The 24,974-nt window shown below is 37.9% G+C and overlaps 1 protein-coding gene across 1 annotated transcript in view; it reads right to left on the reverse strand.

Annotated features, from left to right (window-relative positions):
• Positions 1-6,427: 6,427 nt before the first annotated feature.
• The window catches only part of ITGB8 (integrin, beta 8), a gene marked incomplete at its 5' end in the record, with an annotated part of 27,669 nt that continues 9,122 nt past the window's right edge, over positions 6,428-24,974 (reverse strand). The window contains 9 exons of the mRNA XM_010081613.1: positions 6,428-6,868; positions 6,962-7,125; positions 8,185-8,288; positions 9,841-10,066; positions 12,313-12,718; positions 15,712-15,846; positions 18,435-18,524; positions 18,617-18,712; positions 23,720-23,878. Coding sequence (XP_010079915.1) covers positions 6,746-6,868; positions 6,962-7,125; positions 8,185-8,288; positions 9,841-10,066; positions 12,313-12,718; positions 15,712-15,846; positions 18,435-18,524; positions 18,617-18,712; positions 23,720-23,878 — 1,503 coding nt within the window. The remainder of the gene's footprint in view (positions 6,869-6,961; positions 7,126-8,184; positions 8,289-9,840; positions 10,067-12,312; positions 12,719-15,711; positions 15,847-18,434; positions 18,525-18,616; positions 18,713-23,719; positions 23,879-24,974) is intronic.

Consider the following 24,974-nt stretch of genomic DNA (forward strand, 5'->3'; position numbering starts at 1 on the left):
GTTTACTCCGAGCTGGTGACAACATTAATGTTCTGTCTATAAAGAGCTTTTGATTAAAATGTGTATTTCTGGGTTTGTGGGATGGGTTGCATGTGCTTGCTCTGTGTACAGTTAGTGAATGCTGGTGAATCTCCCACCTACGTGAAAGGAAATTTCTCAGCCTCAGTCTCATCAGACATATATTGGGATTATGTTCCTTGCTTTGACAGAAGAAGCAACGAAGATGAACACACTGCCCTTGTGACATTTATTTATTTTTCTTTCTAGTTTTGCTGTATACCTTTTCCCCGGTTTTTCTATTGTACTGTTAAGTCCTGGACAATAAGTGATGTGATGCACATATCAGTTGTCGCTTCATTCTAGCTCTCTCTTATCCCCAGAACAAAAACTGGATCAAGTTAGAAGCATGAACAGCTAGTTTTACCAGTGATGTTTTTCATGTGTCAGTACCACGGCTGTCTCTTACTGAGGTATCACGGTCTTACAGCACAAATTCTGAATGTCCTTACACACAGCATGTCTGAAGTCCTTTTAATGAGAAATTTCGTGCATTGTGCAAAGCAAATGCTATCATTGATCCTGCACGAGAACAGAATGTGTGTCACCTTCTCACTCTACTGATTATGTTTTCATCAGTACTCATAAAGCAACCTAAGCCTGCAGTGAGTGGCATAGATGAGGCATCTATAGAGAAATTTACCCATTCCCAGAGCAACTAGCTCTCCTACTGCCCAACAGAGCAAAGCAGAAGAAAGGCTATTGTGACTACCTATCAATCCATAGAATGTATTTCTGCAAGAAGTACCTTCTTGACCCCTACAAAGTGCAACACCTCCTGATGCATTCATGTTTCAATTGAGTTGGGCAAGGTAAACCAGCTGCACCCCCAGACCGGTAACTGCTATTGTGTTCCTTCTCACCTTCTGAAAGTTCATTCTGAACATGCATTTATCTGTTTGCCTACATCTGATAAACATGGTATTCTTCATATTTTATCTCTCCAGACACAGTAATATTGCATTTTAAAATGACTGTAATCATACACTTCTCTTTGCAGATGTTTGTGTGCCTTAATGGAAGTGCTTTATATTTTTAAAAGGAGGTGAGCATCTTTCCTTAACTTATCACAGCCGTATTAAACATTAAAAATAGGAAAAATCCATATGGATTAAATATTGATTTTATTTTTTAGAGAGCAAGTACAATGATGTTGCATTAAAATAATGCTATGTCATAGTTGTTACAGCTCTGATAGAAAAATAAACATCTCAATATACTACAGTGTCAACCCATTAATAAATATCAAAATAGAAGTTAGTAGTCAACTGAAATTAATAAACAGCTATAAAAGTATACTATTTTAAATAACAAAATATTCAGTATATTTCCAGACAAACAAAAGTAGTGATTTGAAGTATCATTTAAAATGTAAAATGAACAGTAAGAAGTTAAATTTATTTAAACCCTCTTCCCTTACTAACATTCTCTATGCATAAAATCTAGAGAAGCATTATTTATCTGATTTTTTTTTTTACAAAAGGTAGTATACGTTAAATAGAAAGTTAAAACCTGCAATATTATTAATAGCTGTCACACCATTGCTAAGACAAAAGTAGCTTTCTTTTTTGAAGCAGTAGTAGGTAGAAGTGAAGAAGATGTTAGCACAGTGAATTCATCCAACACTAAGGCCTTCCCAAAATAATCTTTCATCATCTCCCCTCAAAATATAACTGAAACAGCCCAAACACAATATAGGTATCAGGATGAAACTTTAGGATTTGGGTAGAAGCCATTATTTTAACAAATGCCAGACATTTTAATTTATTTTTTTTATTAAGTACGTACTTTTTTTTTTTAAGAGTGTGTGCAGAAAAGGAAACAAAGAGAACATGCAATCCAGAGCAGCATTTCTAAAGCTTAAGAATCTACTAATTTTAGAAAACCATTCTGAGCTGGCTTGCACTCAATGAAACCCCACTGATTTGGCTCACTATAGAAATCCATTCACGCTGGCTACTTTTAACCTTTTTTTCCCTCTCCATGAATTTCAATTCTTTGTAAGATCCATGAGATGTCTGTGCATTGAGCAGTGTTAAGACCATCATTAAAAAATAATGTTCTTCTTAGCTACTGTTCCATTTCTGCTTAGCAAATAAATCTTTCCCCTCTCTTGAAAATGGACAGCCAGAACACTAGCACTACACTTGACTCATAGTCAGAGCAGAGTAATTGTCGCCCAGCACTGACTCAGCAGAATGCCTCTATGAGAAGTGTCCTTTCCCAGCTACAGCTTACATTCCTTAAGGCTGGCCAGCAGAGATCCTGGGGCTGAGGGCAAGTCAGTGGGCAGATGCCCAAAGACTTCCCAGAAGCTTTAATGGAGGTTTACAGTATGCACCAGTACAGGCAGTCCCTTGCTAGGTTACATGCAAACATTTGACAAGCAAAGATGTGAAAAGCCTGCAGCACTGAGGATTGTGGATGGGACGTAATGCAGTTCCAATGTGTGGCCAAGCGCCTAGGACAGAAACCGTGCCACCTCTGCCAAGTCAACATACCCTGAAGAGGCTCTCTGCCCTGACAAATGGAAAGTGTGGGCTCAGAGAATCACTTCTGTAGGGATGCTGTGGAGGACTGTAGGATGCATTGTACCTGGTGAGGATGCCATCCCTCTGCAACTCCCTGCACAAGCAGCAGCACCCTTGCATCTCTCTGACCTGGGCATCCCTAGGCCTTATGGCTGCCTCCAGGACTAAGGGTTGCTTGAAGCTGCTTCACATGTTCACCCCCACAGTTTGCAACACATGTACATTTAGGTATGCACACTAAGCAGGAAAAAAATATTATATACGATCAGACTGAGAAAATACTTTTTTTCCACTGCAGTTTGAAGAATACTCTGCATAGCATGTTTTCATGACACCATAGAGAGGAAAAAATAAATCCAGTTGAAAATAATGGATAAAATGTAAACTATGCCTATACAAATGTCCTTCCTTTTTAAGGTTCACTTTCAAGATTCCTCGTGAATGTAAGGGAATTTCAGCTGGGCACAATGAAAATTCCTCACATACCATGTGCACGTTTTCTGGATGAAACAGCTATTTTCCCACACACTTCTGTAGCAAAGTTACTAACATACTCATTCTGCTTGGAAATAATCATAATAGTATTTCTTCACATATGATTTTAGAGTCTTTAAAAAAAATCTGAGGTAAAATGCATGCTTTTAATTGCATACACATGTCTTTTCTGAAATGTTAGACAACCAGTTAAAGGTAAAAAAAAAGTGAGATTAGAAGTTGCAAATTATACATATGGATTTTAACATTAGCAAATCTGCTGTGAAAAGTCATGCACATGCTCTATTTGTGAGAGCAAATCTAAAAACAACTCCCAAACCCAATGATACGATGCAACCGTATCTGGTGGGATATTTTGGGGTACAGGCATGCAGTCAAATTATTTGATTTTTTTTTTTTTTTGCATTTTATTGAAGAAGACCAGTATAAGGAGTTTTATTTAAGAAGTTTGGAACATTCTATTCTGAGGCTAGATATTTTTTCCCCTATTTTTATGAGCATCTTTGACGCACAATAGATTGAAAACTAATATGAACTAATTCATCTTTAATATCTCCCATATTAAGCACTATAGGAAGCAGAGCCCTTCTGCAATCGCTGATGAAATTCCTTGCGAATTACAGGCTGCTTTCTCATTTAAGGTCATGTGCTGAGGGAACACAGCTCCCTAAATAGTGAGGCTTTTGTTGGGCTATTCATCTCCTGCAGCAGCTCTTCTGAAAAACATGGTCAAAGGCAGAGGGAAACAAGTACCAAGCAAAGCCAGAGTTTCTCATGGATAGATTCCATCCCTAGAAACAAAGCCTCCTCGCAAGGATCCTGCTCTGTATAAGCTCCCCATGGGCCTTCTAAAAGCCTTGACCTGTCACATTAACAGCAGCTTATTCTTTTTCACTAGACTCCTCCACAATACAGCAAAGCCATGAGGGAGATGCAAGAAAAGCTTTTTTTCCTTAGTGGGGTTTTTTTTGTTTTCTTAGAGAACTTTTTTTTTTTAATATACTTTTTAAAAAAAAAAAAAAAAAAAAAACCTCTGGACAGCAAGCAGCTTACAGTGCTATTTGTCCTGTGAACCTGCTCTATTTGACCAGAGCATTTTAAACATTCAGGCAGGTGTCTGATAAGGAAATACTGGCCGTGCCCCTTCACAGGCAGCACTGCAGAACAAAAGTAGTAGCAGTGTGACGTGTGTGGAAGATGGGTGTTATAGCTCAAATCTCTCTCCTACAAAGAAAGCAGCTCCATTGTCCTCTACCCACATAATTTAACTCTCTCTAACACTGAAAAGTAATTTCTAAAGAAAAAACATTGGTTATCACTTCAGTAAAGGCTTTCAGGGCCGTTATGGGAAATACATCTGAGGAATATTTTGCCAATTAAAAAAAAATTCACACTGTTTAAAGAACATAATCACATCTTTTGTTATATATTCAAATATTCTCTGGTGAGCTTTTAAATTTGTTTTGTTTTGTTAAGTGAAACAAATACCCAGATACTTTGTTTCCTACTCACTTAAAAATACTAATGAATTGTGACAAGGCCAACAGAAGGCAAACCTTTATTGATCTTTTATCTTAATCCCACTGAAACCAATGGTTTGGAATCTGTTAAATTACATAGGAGGAAATGGTTCTATGTATTTGAAAAGAAAATGAAAGTTTACGGTATACTGATAGATTAGACAATCTATAATTAAGATATTATAATGGAGCTATCACTAAAATCAGCGTCAGTGTAAGGAAACCCCCTTTTCTTCAAATGAGACACTTTTACCTATATGGTAGAAAGCTCAAGGACTACTTTGAAGACTGCTTTAGAAATATTTAGTAGTCCAGTTTACTTTTTTTTTTTTTTTTAAGCCCTAAAATCTAAAGCTTTTATGACAATTTAATGGAAAGCCCACTGTCTCTATACTGCTTTTCTAGATCCCTCACTTGATCCATGACCCAATAAATGAATTGTGAACACTCACGTAACACCTGTCATTTGTTCTGCTTCCTGCCTTTCTTTACTCTATACTCCTCAGATTTCAGAGGGAATTTACAGAAGAAATACAGAATAGGGAATATGAAAATATACTAATTTCTAAAAACTGCATATAAAGAGATCCTGCTTTGTTTCTGTAACTCTTATCTATAACTAGTACTGTATTTAGTTATCAGTAATTAACATTGCTAAAATGATATACTGCATACTCTCTTCTGAGATTATTATTTTTTTTTTTTTTACCAGCAAGATTTTAGAGCATTAGAGGTTGATCAGATTTTCGTAAGGTTTTGGCAGCATAAAGCTAGTAAATCAGACTGTTGGCTGACTCTTCCAACTAGCATATAACAACCACATGTCTTCTATCACTATAACTGAGCTCAGGGGTAAGAAAGTGCTTCTGCTTGACCTTGTAGCTCAGATTCTGCTCTCAGATAAGCTCATATTGGTCCTGCTGTGTTTAGAAGAGTTTTGCCCATTTCTGGTGTCAGAATCTGATCCCACATTTATGAAGTCAATGAATATGTTCTCTTGAGAAAAAGACTCCTGGTTTCCTCACCTTCTTCCAAATTGCAGGTTCTTTTCCACATTACACTGGACACATTTCTCAATGCACAGCCACAAAAATTGAGGCGGTTATGTAAGGATTCATGAAATCTAATCCTGTCAACTAATTTACGTAGGAAAAAGAGCATGTGTGTAAAATCTGACTTATGTCTGACATAATACAAAAAGAACAAAGCCCATATTTGGCAAAACACTGGCATGTAGCTAGCAAACCAAACTCAACTCTGCTGTAATTTATCTGCTTGCAACGGAGCTGATGCTGCTGACTCCAAAGGTGAAGTCAACTGGCAATGATCATCATGTAGACTATGCTGTTGGACAGAGGAGCTCTCTCATTCTCTGTAACCACTCAGTTTCCAAATACTTTAAAATTCATATATAAATTTTTATGTTGAAACAAGTAAAAAAAGCTAAAAATTACTCTTTATCAGATATAAATTATCTTTAAGTGACATCATAACATATAAAAAAAGTATAAAAAATTTATCTGTGCTCACACACGTGTGTGTATACACACACAACTATACATCCACACCAGTAACTAAGCACTCATTTAATCCAGTAATTTTTATTAAGTAATGAGGAGAAGCTAAAAGGCTAAAGCAGACAAATCAGGAGAATTTAGTCAACAGAGAGAACTGTAAAAGTACCTTTTACTCTATTTAAGAGTGTTTGAATAGTTCTATCTATTGCTATAATATACAGCAATGTTAATATTTCAGTCACAGCTTTTGTCCATTCCCACAGAGCACATCAGTACTAGCTACATGTAGAGTGAGATCAGTGCTTTGTCAGACCAGTTCATATCTACATTCTAGGCCGTAACTAAATAAATTAGAATATGCTAAAGTGCTACATCAACACTAATGTTCCTGAACAGTAGAAATGCACATTTCTCTTTCAAAAATAAAAAAAATACAGCAGCTATAGTTTCAAACATAGTCACGTTACGTGAATATGCTTACATGCCACTTCGTTACAGTATTCAACAAAACGCACAACAAAAAACCATACAGCAACAGTCAAGACTCTGTCCCAGTACATACAAAAGGTAACTTTTTAAAAGTCAGGCATGATGGAAATAGACATTTGCAGAAAACACAGTGTCTTCAGAATTCACACTTGAAAGTTTCGTTTAATCGTAACTTGCTGATGTCGATATTTATTTCCTCTGGTTTGTCAGGTCTGTATGTTACTGTTCTTGTACAAACAGTAGGCAAAAACATCTTATCCTTGGAGGAGAAGATACAATTTTTATCAACAATTAGCTAACTTTTATGTACAAGAAAAACACCACTGAATATGATGGCTCTGAAATCAATTACCTTCTTTGTTGCAGATACTCTGTAATCAGCCGAAGATTTAACTTTATTGCTACTCCCCTGCAGAATTATCTGCCTGATGATAAGGACAACAAGCAACCCGATCAGAAAGGTAACTATAAAGATAATGGAAAAGACTCTAAAGTAGCTTCGTCCAGAGAAACATTCTGCAAGGAGAGGAAAACACATGTAAAGCCTAACATATGGAATAGGCGCATCCCTCAAACACAAGTTACATCTACCACTGCACAGGAATGTTGCATAAATGTAACAGGAGCCTGATAGAAGTTAAGGGAAAGTAACATAAGGGAAGTTAAGGGAAAGTAACATAAGGGAAGTTAAGGGGAAAATTTGCCATATGCAAGCTTCTAAAGTGGGGCATATCACAAAGGCAACTCCGATTAAGATCCACTATAGAAAACTGGTGAAACTATTATGCCTTTAACTTACAGAAGTCTCAGGCTTCACTGTGTTGGCCACCATAAATTCTCTGTAAGCTGGTGAGTTCATAGCCGAAATAGAGAGGAGGAATAGTTAGAGATGTATGGGGCCAAGACAGTTTGATCTTCACAAGATTACAGTGCAGATCATTGGCAAAAATATGAAAAATGTGGTTTCTTGAATCTTTTTCCAGTGATCTCCTCACTGGTAAATACTAAAGACATGAGAAAAGTATTCAGTTAGTTTTTTTTATTTACGAATTTTACCTGTATTTTTGTTGCAGAGTGGGCTGATTAAGCTTTACAAGATTTTATTAGAAAAAAATTATTCTTCCACAGCTATCACAACCGTGCAGTTTTTTATAATTTAAAGGAATATTTAAAAACTACTGAACGTGAGGTAAGCATTCTACTTCATTCTTCCTTGTTTCTGGTAATGTCAAATAATGTAAGTATATCCAAAGTAATGAAACATATAAATGCCATAACAAATGTTTATAAATATTTCTTTAAGTGTTGCTCAGGCAGGATTAATTACTATTAGATGTGACTTTTCAAGGAGCTGGGAAATATGATTTAGCAATGCTTGCAATCACATTTCCTGTTATTATTTATCTTTTACTTTCCCTGAAGCTATGATTGATTTTTCTCTTTTTCCTGATTTCTTTCCATGTTATTGTAATAATATGACACACTTTTGAAAGACCTTGTAACAGTGGTGAATTCATTTATTAATCCCAACAGATTTTAATCTCTCATTAAAGTTACCTAGAAAATGTCACATACCTGAAGTTTGGTCAATATAATGCAGCAGGTAAGCACATGAGGCTGTGCACTGGTCAAGTTTAGCTTGAGATGCATTGTTAGAATGCTGGCATTGAACACAATTCCTGTAAATTAAAAATGTAATTAAAAACCTATGTCTTTCTCTGCACTCCCCTTAAAGAGATTGTATCACCAGGCTGACGTATCCCTTGCACATAATGCTTTCCTGTTGTTAGTAAAAACATTGTGACATTTATTTATTTTTTTTCCTGAAATGTGATGCCTCTCTCAGCATTCTGTCCCTGTGTGATGCTTCTCAGAACCAACTAGTCAGAAGTCATAAAGTAAAACATGTCTTTGGCTTCGAGCCTCCTCCATCTAGCTCCTGTGCTCTGCATTTTGTGATGTGTGCTTTTCAGGGGGTGTAGCTAAGGGTCCAGCACCCTTTCTTTAGCTGTCAGTCCTAGTCTTTCTTATCTATCAATCTCATTGCGATACATGCCGGGACTGAAGGGAAGAGATAGATGTAGGAAACACAGCTTTGTTAACAATTTTTTGGATGCTATGTTAAGACAAAGCCATGTAAGGTCCTGCTGCTGGGCAGTTCAGAGGGTCAGCAGCACAGTGGGAGGCAGTGCTGTCAGTCTTGCCATCTTCACTTTATAGCCTTGCAAAAGATGGACATCACAAGTGATCCTGAAAAAGCCCTGACTGAATTTTTAACGAAGCTATGCCATCTTCTGAATTTATTAAAGGCACGCATTTCACAGCAACATTGAAAAAGTGTAAGCCAGCAAGGTTAACTATTTTAACTAGTGAAGTCTTAGCAGCCACCAAGCAGATATGGCCCAGCTTGTCTCCCAGTATATTGACCAAATGAGCTACAACTCAAATGAATGTGAATAAACAACAATTCTGTTTTGATGACAATTCCCTTTCCAACTAAAAGCTGATCTCTCACCCTCTTGGCCACAGTGGGATGCAGAAGATTACATTGGCTGATGGGAGGGCGTAGAAGAGCTGTGCCCAAAGACAGAGCTTCATTAACTTTTTAAACCAGCACCAGCCAGTGTGCTACTGACAGGTTCATCTAGCTTCTCTGGTCCTTGAGCTGCTCATTTTGACCTCCACGCTGTCCCCTCCTTTACACAGGTAAGGAAAAATGGCATGCTTCAAAACAAGCACAGCAAAGACTAAGTGGTTTAAAACTGAATAATGGAGAATGTTGTTCTCTAGGGAAGACCAGACCTGCTCTGTTGACCAACAGCAGTGATAATGCACAGGTGCTGCTCTTGTTCCACACCTCCTTTCAGCTAAGAAGCAAAAGGAGTGTGCAAAACCAAATTGGGAGAATTGGACTTGGTGGCATTCAAGAGTAAAATCTACAGTTGCTTTTTAAAACTCCAAATTTATGGGCTTTATTTCCTACCCAGAAGACTTCAAATTAAGAACCATCTTTTAACAAATATATGAAAAAAAAGATACGGACATGCAGTTCTCTTAATTACCAGTGTGAACCCCTCAGCTACATAGAAAAAAGTCTCAGTTATGAATTGTTTCAATTTCCTACAGTCTAAATATCTAAGAAATATAGCACACATCTAGCCAAGCAGAAATATTTCTCCTTGTTTCAATGCTACAGAGTTAAAAAAGTCAAGTCTAGCACAAGAAACATACCAGTTGTCTTCACAGGCTTTGTTACAAGTAGGGCAATATTCACACAAACGGCCAAAGCTTCTTGGATCTGTGCACTCACACTTTCCACATACACATTTTCCTCTTCCACTGCAAATCTGGCCCTTTGAATTCAGGCAGTGCTTTGCTGATTGTAACGAGCATTGGCAACGGTCACCTTCCCAGCCAGCAAAGCATTTGCATTTACCAGCTTCACACTCACCATTACCTACAACATCAGATAGCCTTGAGTCACATGCTTTATGAAAACATAGAAAGTCAGTTTTTATATGCATACATTTGTATTGGTGGTGCTTTACATTAAACAGAGATAATTTAGACCTTGGATTGTTATTAGTTTTTAAGTTAACAAATTGGGCTGAAATTACCAGCAAGATACATATTTATGGATGCTGTTTGTTGTTAAGTTGAGCAAAAGCTGCTACCTTGATGTCATCCTAAAACGTTTTACTAGAATTTTCCCTGCTGCCTTGGATCAAAGCAGTGGGGATTAAAAATTACACAATTACCAGGAAAACAAAACTAAACAAACTCCTCTTTAGCAAGAAAGCATTAAAATCAAATAAACAGCAAGATTCAGTGGAGGAAGGAGTATCAAGTTCATGTGCATGCCAGGTTGGTTTTTTTTCTTTTCTTTTCTTTTCAGAAGCACACGATAGCACTGCTTTTCTGCCTTTCTAAAGGACAGTTGACTGAGCTGGACAGGTGGATAGGCTGTGCTTATGAACTGTAGGCTGTTAAATAAAAACTTAAAATGCACAGCCTTAAGGATTCAAAGGCTACAAAGAACCTGTGGTGGCCTTTACAATCTTCCAGGCAAAACAGTCGTAGCTTTAGGGCAAAATCCATATGTTTTCCATGCTGTAGCACATTCAGACAGCTGTACAACTGACATGCTATGCTGATAATGTTTAGCCACATTTTTTACAGCGTGGGAAAGCACCTTTAGGAAATATAGAAACAGAGAGTGCATAAAGCACAGGCGACTCTCATGAGGTCTCCTTAACTCTGCTTCGGCAATAACTAAGCTTCACACAGCCTGCGATGGCCCTCCTATGCTCCAGGGATCCACAGAGCAGCTGCAGGGGCACAGTCCCATCTAACAGATGGGAACCCCTAAATGGAGTGAGGCCAAAGCATAGCCTGCCCCTTTTTTCGCCTGGGTTAGGCAAAATGGAGGGGGGGAGGGTTATAGGGATTATAGGACATCTCAGAGCAAGGCTCTGCACTGGAAAATATCCCACAAAGAGGCACACTGCTCAGCCACAGCCCCGGGCGGCAGGTTCCCCTTGGGCTACCCTCGGGCAGGACTCCATCCCATGTGACAATCTCCAACACCTCTGAGACCTCCCTGTCTCCTCTGCCACCAGGGCACCACATCTCAGGCTTTAGGAGCTTATAAGTTTGAAAGGTCTTCTTAAGGTTAAGAAATAGTAAATTTGCAAAGCTGGTTGGCAGGAGGGAAGAAGAGTGAGAAGATGAGCTGTAATTCTTTGTGTTGGAACGAAGTATTTAAAGGATCAGATAACATTATTTCTCTTCATTTTATGTAAAGTCCAGTCACCGGCAGAGCAAAACCAAAATAACTTTACTAAAGTCCACAGTATTACTCTAAATTTATCCAACTGTGGTAAAAAAATCTGGTCCCTCAGTTCACTCATGGGTGAGTATAGAGTGAAATGAAAGGATGCAGGACAGCAGTATGAATTTTAAGTTATTTAATTACTTCCAAGGGGAAAAACAACTATTCTGGTAGAGATACAGCAGTGATACTGATTCAGTCCCATTTTTCCTTAATAAGTCTAACTTAAAAGTATATGTGTTATATTTTTTTCATATGCAATTTAAATTTGTATGCTTTCTTTAAAAAACATAAAGTAGGCCACAAAAAGAATAAGAATTTCTAACAACTCTGCCTGTTTACATTTCACTTCCATTACCCTTTCTGGAGCAGGTGTTCTGAACAATGTTAGCGTATATGTCACTATTTGAAAACAAGTGTCACTGTATCTCTCGGAAGACTGATTTAGGGTGTTAGAAAATCAGAACCTCATCTGAACGTTATGATTCCTCCTAATCTCTTAACATCTCATGCCCATTAGATTGAAATGTATCAACTTACTTCCTGTAATAATTTTACTGTTTTACCTAAGATATCAGTATCATTACTTCTGAAGAAATTTGAGATTTAAATCTTAAAACAGGTCAGCTTAGAAAAAACTCCCATAAAAAGCAGCGCTGAAGTTTCGAAGACAGTGCATACGTTTGTGGTGATGAAAGCACAGGAGTGTGAATTCCTACCAGGCTGTTCAGGACATTTCACACACTAATTCTGCACACAGAATTCTTGTACATGACAGCCTTATATTATTGTTTTCAGCTGCATCATGTATATAAGGTTCAGAAAACAAAATAAAACCAAAACAAAATACAGACATAAACTCTGCAGCTTACCAGAACATAAGTTTCCCTGGTGATACGGGCAGGAAAAATCATCCATTTCACAGTACTTGCCATACACCTTGCCTAGCTTGTTTTTATAGCAGAAACACTTTCCATCTATGCAATTTCCTTGACCACTGCAGATGGGCTGGTCCTGGTGTCGTCTGCACTTCTCAGAAGGAAGCGTATCTCTATTAGAGCTACAATTACTGTCACTGCAATGGGACTGTTTGCCATCAGAAAAAGTTTCATCAGCCCATACTCTTTTGTGCCTTGCATTGTCTCCATACTGACAGGCACAGCTTTTCTGCACATTAATGATGGAGGTTTCATTGAAACCAATAGGCTTAAGTATTGCATATTTTCTTCCTCCAGTTGTATCACATGCTTTCATTGTAACCGATACATTGAAAAATACCTAAGAAGAAACAAAGACAGATTTTACATCATTATTATTTCCTACAAATTGCTTATATTTTTTAATACATAAATGAAGCAGAAACTTATATTAGGTGTGAATGTGCAATAGCTAATAATAACAGAATACACAGTGGCTCTTTGTCAAATATGATGTACTAGTAATGATAGGCATCACAAATACAGTTAAAACTCTGAGAATAGAAGACAGACAGCAGTCTACTTTGCATGTTCAGAAAGCATAGTTCCAGAAGACAAGTTTAATACAAGTTAAATAGTCATAGAATTACCATCATCATCTGCCTAATTTTATTTAATATGTACATTGTGTATATTATAGAAATACTCGAGAATTGGGACTAGATTGAGCAAGACGACACACAAACAGAAAGAGATATTCTTCATGAAAAGAGCCTATAATTAATGTTCTTGCTGCAGAAATGGTCTGTGCAAATAGAAACCACACAGGTTTTTGGGATGGCGCTATCTACTCCTACTAAAACACAGGAAGGGCTTACACCTTAGCAGCAGTTTATTTTTGCCATTCTTACAATGAGGATGGAGCAAGAGAGTGTTGCTGCTCTTGCAGTGGCCCTGGGCAGACAAAGTGCTGCTTTGGGGTGGACCCAGTGCTGATTTTTTGGCCACATCATGGCCATCACCATCATGCCCCATGACCTCACCCCAGTAGCGCCCATTGCAGCAGAGCCCCCTGCGGCTTTCCAGAGTCCTGGAACAGAACCCTGGGTCATTTTGGTGGTTAGGTGACTACCATCGAGTTTGCATCAATCACTACCAAAACTCTTTGACAGGTCTGACATCTCTGATACTTTCACTGCATAGCAATCCTTGTACTTCACGATTGGGATATTTTTTTTTTGGTTTGGTTTGGTTTTTTTGACTGATGGGCTTCTGATAGGATATTCTCACTAAGGCTATTTAGCCTGCTGACAGAAAACAACTCTTCCTGGCCTCCTCACAGAGGAAATATAAACAAGAGGAAAAGGTGAGAAAAGACCCCAAGAGAAGCAAATACTTTTACTCTTTACCACCAAAGAACAAAGATTTCCAAACAGAAAACAAACAAACAAAAAAAAAACTAAGAAACTGATTCCATACAAAGTTGAAACTACCCACAAAGACTAAGACCCTTCATTTCTCATCACTGTCTCCCCCTCCCGCTGCACCCCCACACGAGAACAGTCGAGCCCATGGTGGACAATGGTGGCTTTGTGGCAAGCGGGGCCACGGCTGCCTACACAGACGACAGGAGAAGAATGCTGTGCAGAAGCATGTGCTTCTTAATGTCGTATTGAGGGGGCACACAGCCTTTGTCTTGCCCTTTGCTTTTCCTCTTATTTCTTAAATGCTCCACTACACACATAACCCCTCAGTTGCCTACGCTCTCTGTGCATCAGGCTTCTTCCCTTTGGTTAGAGGGCAACAGTGTGGCTATGCAGGAATTAATTCCTACGGCAGGTGTGTATCACATGGGGAGGACAGGCTGCAGGCTAGAGAATGTGCTTTTTATTCAACACAGGGGCCTGCTAGAAAAGATCATCTTCATGTACAGCACACTACTGGAGGAATGGCAGGGATAGGGGAGGGAAGGGCAAATCATGACTTGCGTACGAGTTGTGAAATTTGATGGGTCTGAACACAGCAGCAGAAAGATTAAATATATTGATACTAAATAATTACAACACTGTGAACACTGACACTCACTAATAGCCAAAGTTAGTTTTGCACCCTGAAGAGGCTGTAGTATTCTTCCAGAATATAATACACTTTGTGTTTTGGTCAGAAAAGAAAGGATGAAGAATTAGACAATGAAAGGAATGTCAGAGTTAAGCAAAAGCATTTTGCCTGTAAACAAATAACGAAAGGAGGATTTACGGTTAAAATAAATTAATCTCTTGATGGCTCATTTTCAACAGCAATAGAGGTTTAGGACCACATGCAATCTTTTACAATCAACTGGCTTGGCTTTTTATTAAAAGGAAACAGATATAAATATTTTTCTTTTCATTAAACAGAACAAATTCCAGCCCGATTTCTTATGACATGCACAGGGAACAACACTGGAGAAGAGATGAGTTAAGAAGAAAAACATACCAAATCTCCCTTAAACTGTAGAAGCCAACCAGCAGCAAGTCATACACACAAAATTCAGAAGAGCATAAACTACATCTAAATGAACATATTTAAAATTCACACATTTAATCTACTGGTTTGTTTTGCTACTTCTACACACAGACACAAGTAAAATCACACCAGCTGAGATTTATGTACATGTCAAGAAGGAAAGAAGTCCTTGACCCTGCCCTCCAGAAACACAGACCTCTTCCTGGGAAGCTAAATTAATTACTCCACTAGTCCAATTAAATAAATATATGAAGGCACAGAGAAGTTGTTCTGGGAAGAAAACCATATGAGCCAGGCATCTTCCTCCTCATTTTCATGGTGCACGATGCTCCAGTTTTACGATCTGTTTCATTCAGCAGGTGGCACCAATCCAAATGGGGATAAATCATATTATTAATTTGATTCATAAAATAAACTAATTATCGACAACCCTGAGTGTGCATGAAGACTACTAGAGAAAGGAGAGGGAAAGGTGGTGTCTCATACAGACCCAAGGACCACAAATTCCAGTGATTCTTTTCTACAAGGTGATGATCTTTCAACCTCTTTATGTACAGATTTCATCACAATGAACATGGCCATTGTGCCCACTGAAGAACAAAGGAGGAGAGTTTTAATGGACGTTAGCTTTCAGGAAAAGCTTTGAGTCTTAGTTCCATGAGATTAGTGAGAATTAAAATAAGATTCAGGAAAAATAAAAACAGAGAATAATAGAGAGTCTGTGATCATAAATCACATAAATCCGTTTTCTGTTTAAGTAAATCCCTCAAAGACTTCATACCATTGAAACCCAACCAAACAGAAAAATAAGTATTCCAGTTCCTTGAAGAACAAGAACTATCAACATACTTCTTCATTATGTCCTACATTTTTACATCCTTCCATGCCAGTTTTTTTACTTCCATCAGGACAGATTGTAGTGATATTGAAATGAAGACCTTGGATCTGGTTATCCACTTGAATTTTCACTTCAGAGATTAGTTTCTGTAACCAGAAAACAAGTTTTAGTCACATTGCGTCTCAACATATAATGTGCATTAGTGACTAACACCAAGTACGGCTACTATGTCTGACTGAAAATGAAGAAAGCTTGTCTGTGTGAATAAAGGAATGAATTAAAGCATTGTTTCCCAGATAAAGACCTGATTACATTCCAAATACACACAACTAGTGAACTGGTAATTCTGATAAAGAGGATTACGTTTTCCAGATAAAAACGTTTTCAGTTTTTCTAAAATGGTTTTGAGACTGTATTTTTGGCCATTTGAAAATCTATTCTAAGAACCGTGAGCAACAAAAACTGCTTATTATTTGAGATACTACACTGCCTTTTAGCCAAACATTTAAAATAAAACAGTAAACATACATACAACTATTGCTGTCCATCAGAAAAGCTTCCTAATTGACTTGACACTTGATAAACTTCTGATATTTTGCATCTATCTTGGAAAAGTTTTCTCTGAACAAACATTTGGGTGATCTAAAGACTATTCTTACTGATTTATTTGGGTCAGCTAGGACTATATAAGTCAACAACTGGTTGATTCCCCATAGAGCTTTTTACAATATAAAATAATGAAAAAACAGCTACTTTGTATTTACTGCATGCTCTCAAATCCTACTTCCTTCCAAGAAGGAATATTGCATACTGACCTTTTAAAAATTTATTAAAGCTCTGTATAAACTCATGAGCTGAAAATTGCACAAAGAGATTATTAAAATTCCTGTCATATTAGTATTTTAAAAATTAGTTTAGTGGGGTATTTTTACCACTACAAATGTAAATTTAATTACATGAATCTGAACACATGCTTATCTTGGTAACTTTCTGAAAATTAGTGACTCATCTTTGGCTTTTTATCCAGGGTTTTTCAGCCAGGGTTTTCCACAAGTAAGCCTAAGGCTTCCCTGCCTAGAAGAAGAGTGCAAGAGGCCCACTGTCATCAAATATCAATGCAAAATTTATTTTCTTATCTAAGTACTTTTGCTTTCAAGAAAACAAAACATTCAAGCCCTGTTCACTGTGCGTTTGTACATTACAAGCCCCTAAAACTAGTATAAAAATCTCAAAGTATCAAATCCAATGACATTTAGGATGGGAAGGAAGATACTGTCTAAAAAATGAAAATAAGGCAAGAGCAAACTGGGGGTGGCTGGAGCAGGAAAGTCCCACAGAATCTTCCATTGAACTAAATCATTATTTTGTGAATTTTCATTTCCTCTCCTTGAATGTTTGCCCTACATTGTGCTCTAAAAAACAGGATACAGTTTAGGATGGACAGTGTAAAAGTGGCACAAAAACGGACTATGATCTTCAAAAGTTTTTGCCAGCAATTTCCTGCAAACTGCCATATTCAAAATTAGATTTCTCGATTTTATAAGAGAAAGTACAAAATCAGTGAGAACTTCTCTGCAATTTTATTACACCTAACTTCCTCTGCTTTTGATCATCTTTGCCTTTTGCACAATGTTTCCAACATGACAGTGAGAAAAATGTGCACAAACCCTCTCTATTGACTAGGAACAGACATGGGACTTAGCTGTTCATTGTAGCCAATTTGCTGAAAGCAAGTAACCTGATTTAGAAGGTTAACCTAGTATAACAGATAATTTCAGCCTCCCATGTCTAAGTAATGAAACACAATGTGATACATGCTGATACCTTGCATATAGCTTTTTAACTGATTTTTCAACTTTTGGAACTTGCATGGTTGTGTAACTTGCACACCTTAACACCATTCAACCATCTAACCCATCACATTCATTTCGATGCTGCTCTGCAGGCTCCCTGTGCTCTAGTACATCAAATGTATACCACTGGGCTTAATTTCCAAAGGTGTTTATGGCCCCTCTTACCAGGCTATCTATCATGCACTATCAAGATGCCAATTTCCACTTTCAAGCTGCCATTCCCTGTCATTCATTTGTGGAAAATGACTTGATGCTCTTTTCCATACTACTGTTTTCTCTTTCCCATGCTATTACTTTCAGTTGAGAACTACAGGCAAGAGTTCACAAAGCCATTTCTGTTCTCTTCTCAAATCCCTATCACGACTCTACTGCTTTGTGCAGTGTAAACCCTGCTTTCCACAATATCCACTGTTGTCAGACTACCTCCTTGTAAATTCCCACCTGTCATCCATTTTCTAAGAATTATGCTGTAAAACCCTCTAGATACTGCACTGTCTTCTTGCTCTGAATTTATATGGTGCCTAGAGAGTGGTGTCTGCTCTGTAACTAAAGATTTGAGATGTCAAAATTCAAATAAGTCAGACATCTCTTTTGAAGTTACATGACAACAGGTGCAGAGAATCAAACAGCATATTTAGAAGCATCCTTAGAAAGGAAAAATTGCTAGCTCTTGGCTTTGAGACCCTGACAGCCTGGGAAAAGGCAGATGGGAAAGCTACCGTGGGATAGTGTCACCCACTGACTTGGACTTCAGAAAAGTAGGTAACTTATCCTGGTGGACTCAGAGAGAAGTCAAGATTCTGGAAATTCCAACTTTAGGCTATGAAAGGTGAAAAATCACTGTACAAATACAGCATACAACATTGCCACTCTCATCATACCTGATAGGCTTCTACCACCAAATCATTGAGATTTGCTGCTTGTGATTCTATCTGTCTTGCAACAGTACCAGGCAACAGAGGTAACAGATCCTACGAAAAATACAATCATTTATGCACAGTTTTAATTTTTAATATAAATATTGTGCTTTCAAAATAAAAAATAAATCAGGTTTCTAACCTACTTTATACCAATGGAACTGGCTTCCCTGAACCGCAAAAATAACATTGATGTTATTGTCAACAAGTTTTTCAGAGAGCTGCCCAAGAGATGGATGCTCCTGCAAAATACATCAGAAAAGAGAAGACTGCAGATTAGTAGGGAAAAAAACTTATATTTCACATATGACACAATGCAGGATTCCAAAACCACCCCAACCCTTATTTCTAAATGTACAGAGAAATGCTAGGCCTACATCCAAAAAAAGGTGGAACCAACCAAATAACCAGATTATGACAAAAAACCCCCCAAAAAAACATCAGGGCACCAGCCAGACTGTGACAGGCTTATCTGTTGCCAAATATGCATGGGTGCTGCACAGGGGGACTAACTTTTACAGTACTATTTTTTTTGTTTTGAGCCTGATGCTTAAGAAATATGATGTTGTCCATGGTTCATATAGAAGAATAACAAGATTTGTGAGAATGACAGGTGGGTTCTTGTGCAAAAGTCAGAGACAAATTACAAGATTAGGGCACTGACATGAGGTGTGCTTTTGAGAACAGCGAGGTGAGTAATTATAAGTTTGTTTCTCAGAAATGTATTTTGGCACCAGGGATCAGACACATCATCTCGATGTAGCCACTGGGTCAGGTTCTAGCAATGTCAGTATTCTGTACATATCTTACGGCTGACAGCTTTCTCCTTCTCTGTATGTGCAAGACCTGCCTTGGGAGTGATGCCTTCAGTCCTCACCTCAATAACCTGCTACATTTTGTTAACATGGTTGTGCTTGAAGAACATAGCATGATTTTCATGTCTCTCCACAGTAATGACATTGCTCTATTTGGTGAAGTACCTGTCACGGCATGTCCTCTGCCAGTGACCCACCATTCCACACCTCTCAGTGAGAGATCTGACGGGTTCAAGAACAAGAGGTGCATTGCTACCTTTTAATCCAAGATCTGGGGAAGCACAAGGGTGTCTGTGTGGTCCCAGTGGGCTTTGTACACCTGGGCTATGTGAGATCCCCCCAGCTCTAGTACTCTAAACCAAACTGTATCTGAAAGTCTCCGCTCATTTACCATGTATCTGTGAATGCTTCTCAGGAAGTAAATTCAACTCTTAAAATTAATGACTAAACATAGAGAAGTGACTGGGGCCTTGGCCTGTGTTTCTCCTTGCAGAGATTTAATCTGAACACCTCCACTTATGTCAGATCCTTCAACCTCTTTCCCCCGTATACCTCTATTGTCTTTCTCTTCCTGATATTTTTCACCATCTGCCCCATATTATCACTCTGTTGCACAAACACACTCTGTTTCCCTGCACAATCCATTTCTCTTCATAGTGTCACTTGCTACTCAAGGCACCCACCCTGCAAGTCAGCTGCTCTCCTAACTGTAATCTGAATGCCAAGGCAGCTGAGACAAAGTTACACAAGGGGGCAAAAATCCGTTTTCCATCATATGGCACCATTATAAAGAGCCTTGTATAAAAAGAACAAAGGAGATTCTTGCTGCAGTTTGAGCTTAGTCAGTGTCCACACCTCTCAACTTTCCTACCCTTTGGTAAGAGATTATATTCCTTAAAATAAGTGATGAAAGTTAGCAATAAATGGGCCTTCCTACCTCTGCAGCTGGGGAGCGTGCCATATGCAAGGGTGCAGGGAGCGTGCATTCCCACTACACAGCAGTTGGGGCCGGAGTGCAGCAGTAGTGGCTTTGCTGTCATTCTCAATAGCCTGTAACACAGTACTACAGCCTCCTGCCTTCTCCATGACCACAGACCACAATGGTGGGGCCTTCATTGTGCTGCACAATCCTACAGGCCAGGTAGATCCCAGACACACCAAGTGGTCCCAGGACACCAGCAAGTGAAGCCAGATGTTCGGCAAATACCTCTTGCTCTATAAATGTGTGAAAGACGGGGGCGGTGTTGAGGGATTGTGAGATGGTGGTCAAATATGTCAGTGTTCCTGCTTAACACGTGACACTAGACAAGTCTGAATTTCAGCAAAGTGGCCCTTCAACATCTCTGCAACTAATTGCAAACCTCTGGGATCAGTGGTATCAGAAATAGGCTTCCAAGCCTTAATGAAACAAAAACTTATTCAGATGGAGCTTACTGAAGTCAAGAGATGACATGCAGAGATGTGCAAGGGTTGCAGGGACTAGATCCTCACACTACCTAACCTGCTTACAGGTATACTTGTCAGCTCTAACTTACTAGAGTGTCCAGCTTGGTTAGTAGTACATTAAAATCTCACTTCAGATTAGAAAGAAAAAAAAATATTTTTATTAGAAGAGACTTTAAAAAGAGAATCAACAGGCCGACACTATCTTTTTCATTTTAAGCACGTAAAGAGATGATATAAAGAACTGTTGGTCACTCATGGAGCCTCATTTTGCTTGTTGTAAAAACCTTCCTGTACTTCATGTATTTTTATCTTATCTCTTCCCACTACTGCTCAGGTGAATGTATTTTCATTTTAGATCATCTTTCTTGTTCCAGTTACATCATTCATTTTATTATTTTAACCTACTGTGTTAAGCTGAGAACTAATACAGATGTTAAGTATTTCAGAAAGGGAGTTAACCAAGCACAGATCTAATTAAAATGGACTAGATTTCTTTCCTGTCTTTTTTGCTGACCTCTGCATGACTGCTTAGCAAAAGTTAGAACAGGCAGAAAAGTGACTAACCGGAAACACTTCTGATGTAAAGGTTAAGCTTATGCAAATAAATAAAGCAAAGTAATCTTAATTGGCACAAGAAAAAAACAAAAATATGCCAAAATGCAATCTTCTCAAGACTACCAGAAGCTAAGAATCAAAGTAGGAAAATAATGTGATTACAGATGGCTCTTTAATTTAGCATAGCACAACAAAATTACATTGATAAGGAAAGAAAAAAGCAAAAATATCATAGAATCACAGAATTGTTTAAGCTGGAAAAGACCTTTAAGATCATCGAGTCCAACCATAAACCAAGTCCACTGCTATACCATGTCCCTAAGTGACATCTACATGTCTATGTTTCATATGATGTATTTTTTAAAATGCTGACAGCCTTTCATTACATTTAATTTAAATATCAAATAGTCTTTTTTCCCCCTGAATTTATTTGTTCATTTGAAGTTTCTTTATGGATCTTTATGACTAAAATAATCACAGGCTATATACCACTGAAAAGAAAAAAAAAGCAGGCAGTTAATACACCTACCCTTGCAGACACTATAGTGTTATCTCTACTCCAGAAAATATCTACTATTGAGGAAGATTTCCATTCTAACCCTTTTCTGTTACTAAGTCCATGCCCACTATTACACGTGGGCATGCAAGAACTAGACCATGGTTGAAAGCCAAATGCACTAGCAGCCAGAAAACACATGGGCCAAAACATGCCACTACAGATCTAAGCATCTTTCAAGGTCATTTCATCTGGGTGGCTAAAGAGACCACCTCATTTTACAAAAGGTCAGTAGCAATAATAACGGAAATTTCTTATTCTATATGGGACAGTAAAATCATGATCTTTCAGCCCAGAATCCAGAAAACATTTTCTTCAGTCAGCCATCAATCTGTCACAGTTCCTTAGAAAGAGATCAATTGATTTTGTGTGTATGTTATATTTGTGAAGTTTTCCAGCTGAAACAGAAGTCAATTTCTCAAGTTGGGCAGAAAATAAATACAGGTGGCAATACAGGTGGCTTTTTTTTTTTTTTCCTTCCTGAAACAGACAACATCTTTATTGTTAAAGGAATCCTGAACACTAGAATAAGTTTTGTACCTTCAGCCACTGTTAATAAGCAGAGCAAAATTATTCTCATTTGTAGCACTAAAATTAAGAAAGAAAAAAAATAGAGGTAGGGACACCACAACCCGTAAGTATGCTATGCTTTGGGAAAGGAAAGTTTTGGGATTATTTGCTTTAAGTAGAATAAAGGAAAAGGTTGTTTTTATTCCAGGGACACTGTAGAAACTCAACAGAGTAGCTAGAAGGAAATAAATAATCCTGACATCTGTGAGGGAATATCCAAGAGGTGACAGAGGGAGTATATGAATGCAAGAACATCATACGATCGGAAATCCAAACAACCTTCCTGTTAGCACACGTTCAGCTCCCTCCTCCGCTCAGCAAGGTCCCGAACACCCATCGATTCCCAGAAACCTCCATATTTCACTATCCCACACCATACGGCAGCTCCTTCCTGCTGCCCTGCCATCCTGGTAAACACCACGTGCTGGGATTAAATTCAGGTCTAGCCTAATTTACACTGAGCACCACTAGCACATTACTGGTTTAGGCTGAACACAGGCTACATACTTTAAATAAGTACAGCTAGCACTAAGAATAAAACTGTAATGTGCTTTAACAATAACACAGTTCATATTTCTTTTTTCTGACGATTACAGGGCAATTAAGTAGTGATTCATGTTTCTAAAATAAATTATTCATATTTATTTAAGGAAATAGGCAAAGCAATTAAAAACTACAAATCCTAGACAGAAAAATGCCTGTCTTCAATCATTCATGACTACTTTATACATTTTTGAAGAAATTATTTTGAAAGCTAAAAATATCTGTTGAAGGCATATTATTTCACAGCAGATCTGATGCAACTTTTTGATTAGGCATGTATTACCACACACAGGTTTTATACTGTGACATTCAGATGTATTTAATATTACCACAGCAAAGCTTTGTGGCACAAGAATATTTTCTAGTACATCGTGGTTGAATTAGCTCATTGCTGTTGTACGTCTTCTGTTTTACTGTTAGCAAGCCTTTTCAATCAACACAACTATGCATCTTCCACTACCTTAGTCTCATTAGCAGGATATGCATGTAAGAATTGCTCATCATTATGAAATGGTAATAAAAAACCACACCAAACCCAGTCACATTCTCCTCTGCTGTATCTCAGACTCCAAAATACTTTATCCCAGCCAAAAACAATGTCAATATTTTCTGGTGATTGATTCTTCATTTCACATCTTGCCTATCTAGGAAAATACTATTGTAGTAACTGAATTAAAAGCAATGCTTTGTCGGCAATCTAAACACCTAATTTATCCAGTTTTACACTGCTTCTCTGAAGGCAAAATACATGACATATACCTTACCATACTTGTAGCTTTGATGTACACATTATCTTTCAAATGACAGTTTCCATCATGGGGAATTACGATCCCTGCTAATTTACTATCAAGGGCCAGATGGGAAGTTTGATCTGTCATCACAAGAAGCAGTCGCTTTGCTTCTTTGCGCCATCCAATATGGCTCTAAAGAGGAAAACAAAATTAAGCATAAGAAAGCAGGAAATACCTATTTTCTAAAATAATAAATGAAAAATGAATGTGAAAGTCTGCTTTCAGATATCACACTGCTTTGCAGAACTGTTTCAAACAGATTATTTAATGTATTTTTGTTGGAAACATACTTCATATCCTACATCTGAAAACTACTACTGTAAATGAGAGATTCACTTACTACTTTCTTTACTTTTTAAAGAAAGATCTCTCTAAAATATATAGAAGTTATGTGTTATATAGTGGGCTTGGATAACAGCTGCCACATCGTGTGTGTCACTATTACATACAAATGCAAATACATAGCATTTGTGTAATTCTCTGGGATACAAAAAGCATCACAACCAAAAAATATGCATTTATTTGTATTGGTACTTGGTGCCCTCTTCTATTTTTACTTTATATTTATTTACTTTATATTCTCATAATTCTATAGTTTTCTTTTTCTACATGGCTTTCCAGAAAGGACATTGGCATGTGATCAACCAACAAAGTAAAGTTTAAGTGTCTTCATGCACTTGCAAATTAAGAAATTTTTTGTTATGTAGCAAAATATTACATCTATCCACTATCCCAAGGGATTAATAGCAAAGTGGCATGCGCAGGGGCGAATTTAATGTGTTTCAGGAATTCAGTGATGTGAAGGAGGTAGCAGGGCAAACTTATATCTAAACTGGGTTAGGTGCCAATTTGTATTTCCATAACATTTATTTCCCTGCAGGAAATAAAAGGCTGCTTCAAATCAAAATTTAGAGGCATACATGAATCACCTCATAATCTTTTTCATCATGTGCTCTCTCAATTATTCCATCTTCTTTTTCACTAATTCAAGTTTTCCTCCTTTTTTTGTCCTTCCTTGCTCCTCCTTTCTACAATGCTGTCTCACCTCTACCATCTTCCTTAACACTGCCAGGTATCGTTCCTCTCATGTGAAACATGTATCTGCAATACAGTCCACGTACTCAGCCAGGCTTCATCACTTACTCTCTACCTTCTTTTCTTTGCTTTGAGGAGAGAGATTTTGCTCCTTTCTCAGGCTCCTTCCCTGCTAGCTCTGAATGGGGAAAGA

This window comes from Pterocles gutturalis, unplaced genomic scaffold (assembly GCF_000699245.1).
Source record: "Pterocles gutturalis isolate BGI_N339 unplaced genomic scaffold, ASM69924v1 scaffold36839, whole genome shotgun sequence".
NCBI lineage: Eukaryota > Metazoa > Chordata > Aves > Pterocliformes > Pteroclidae > Pterocles > Pterocles gutturalis.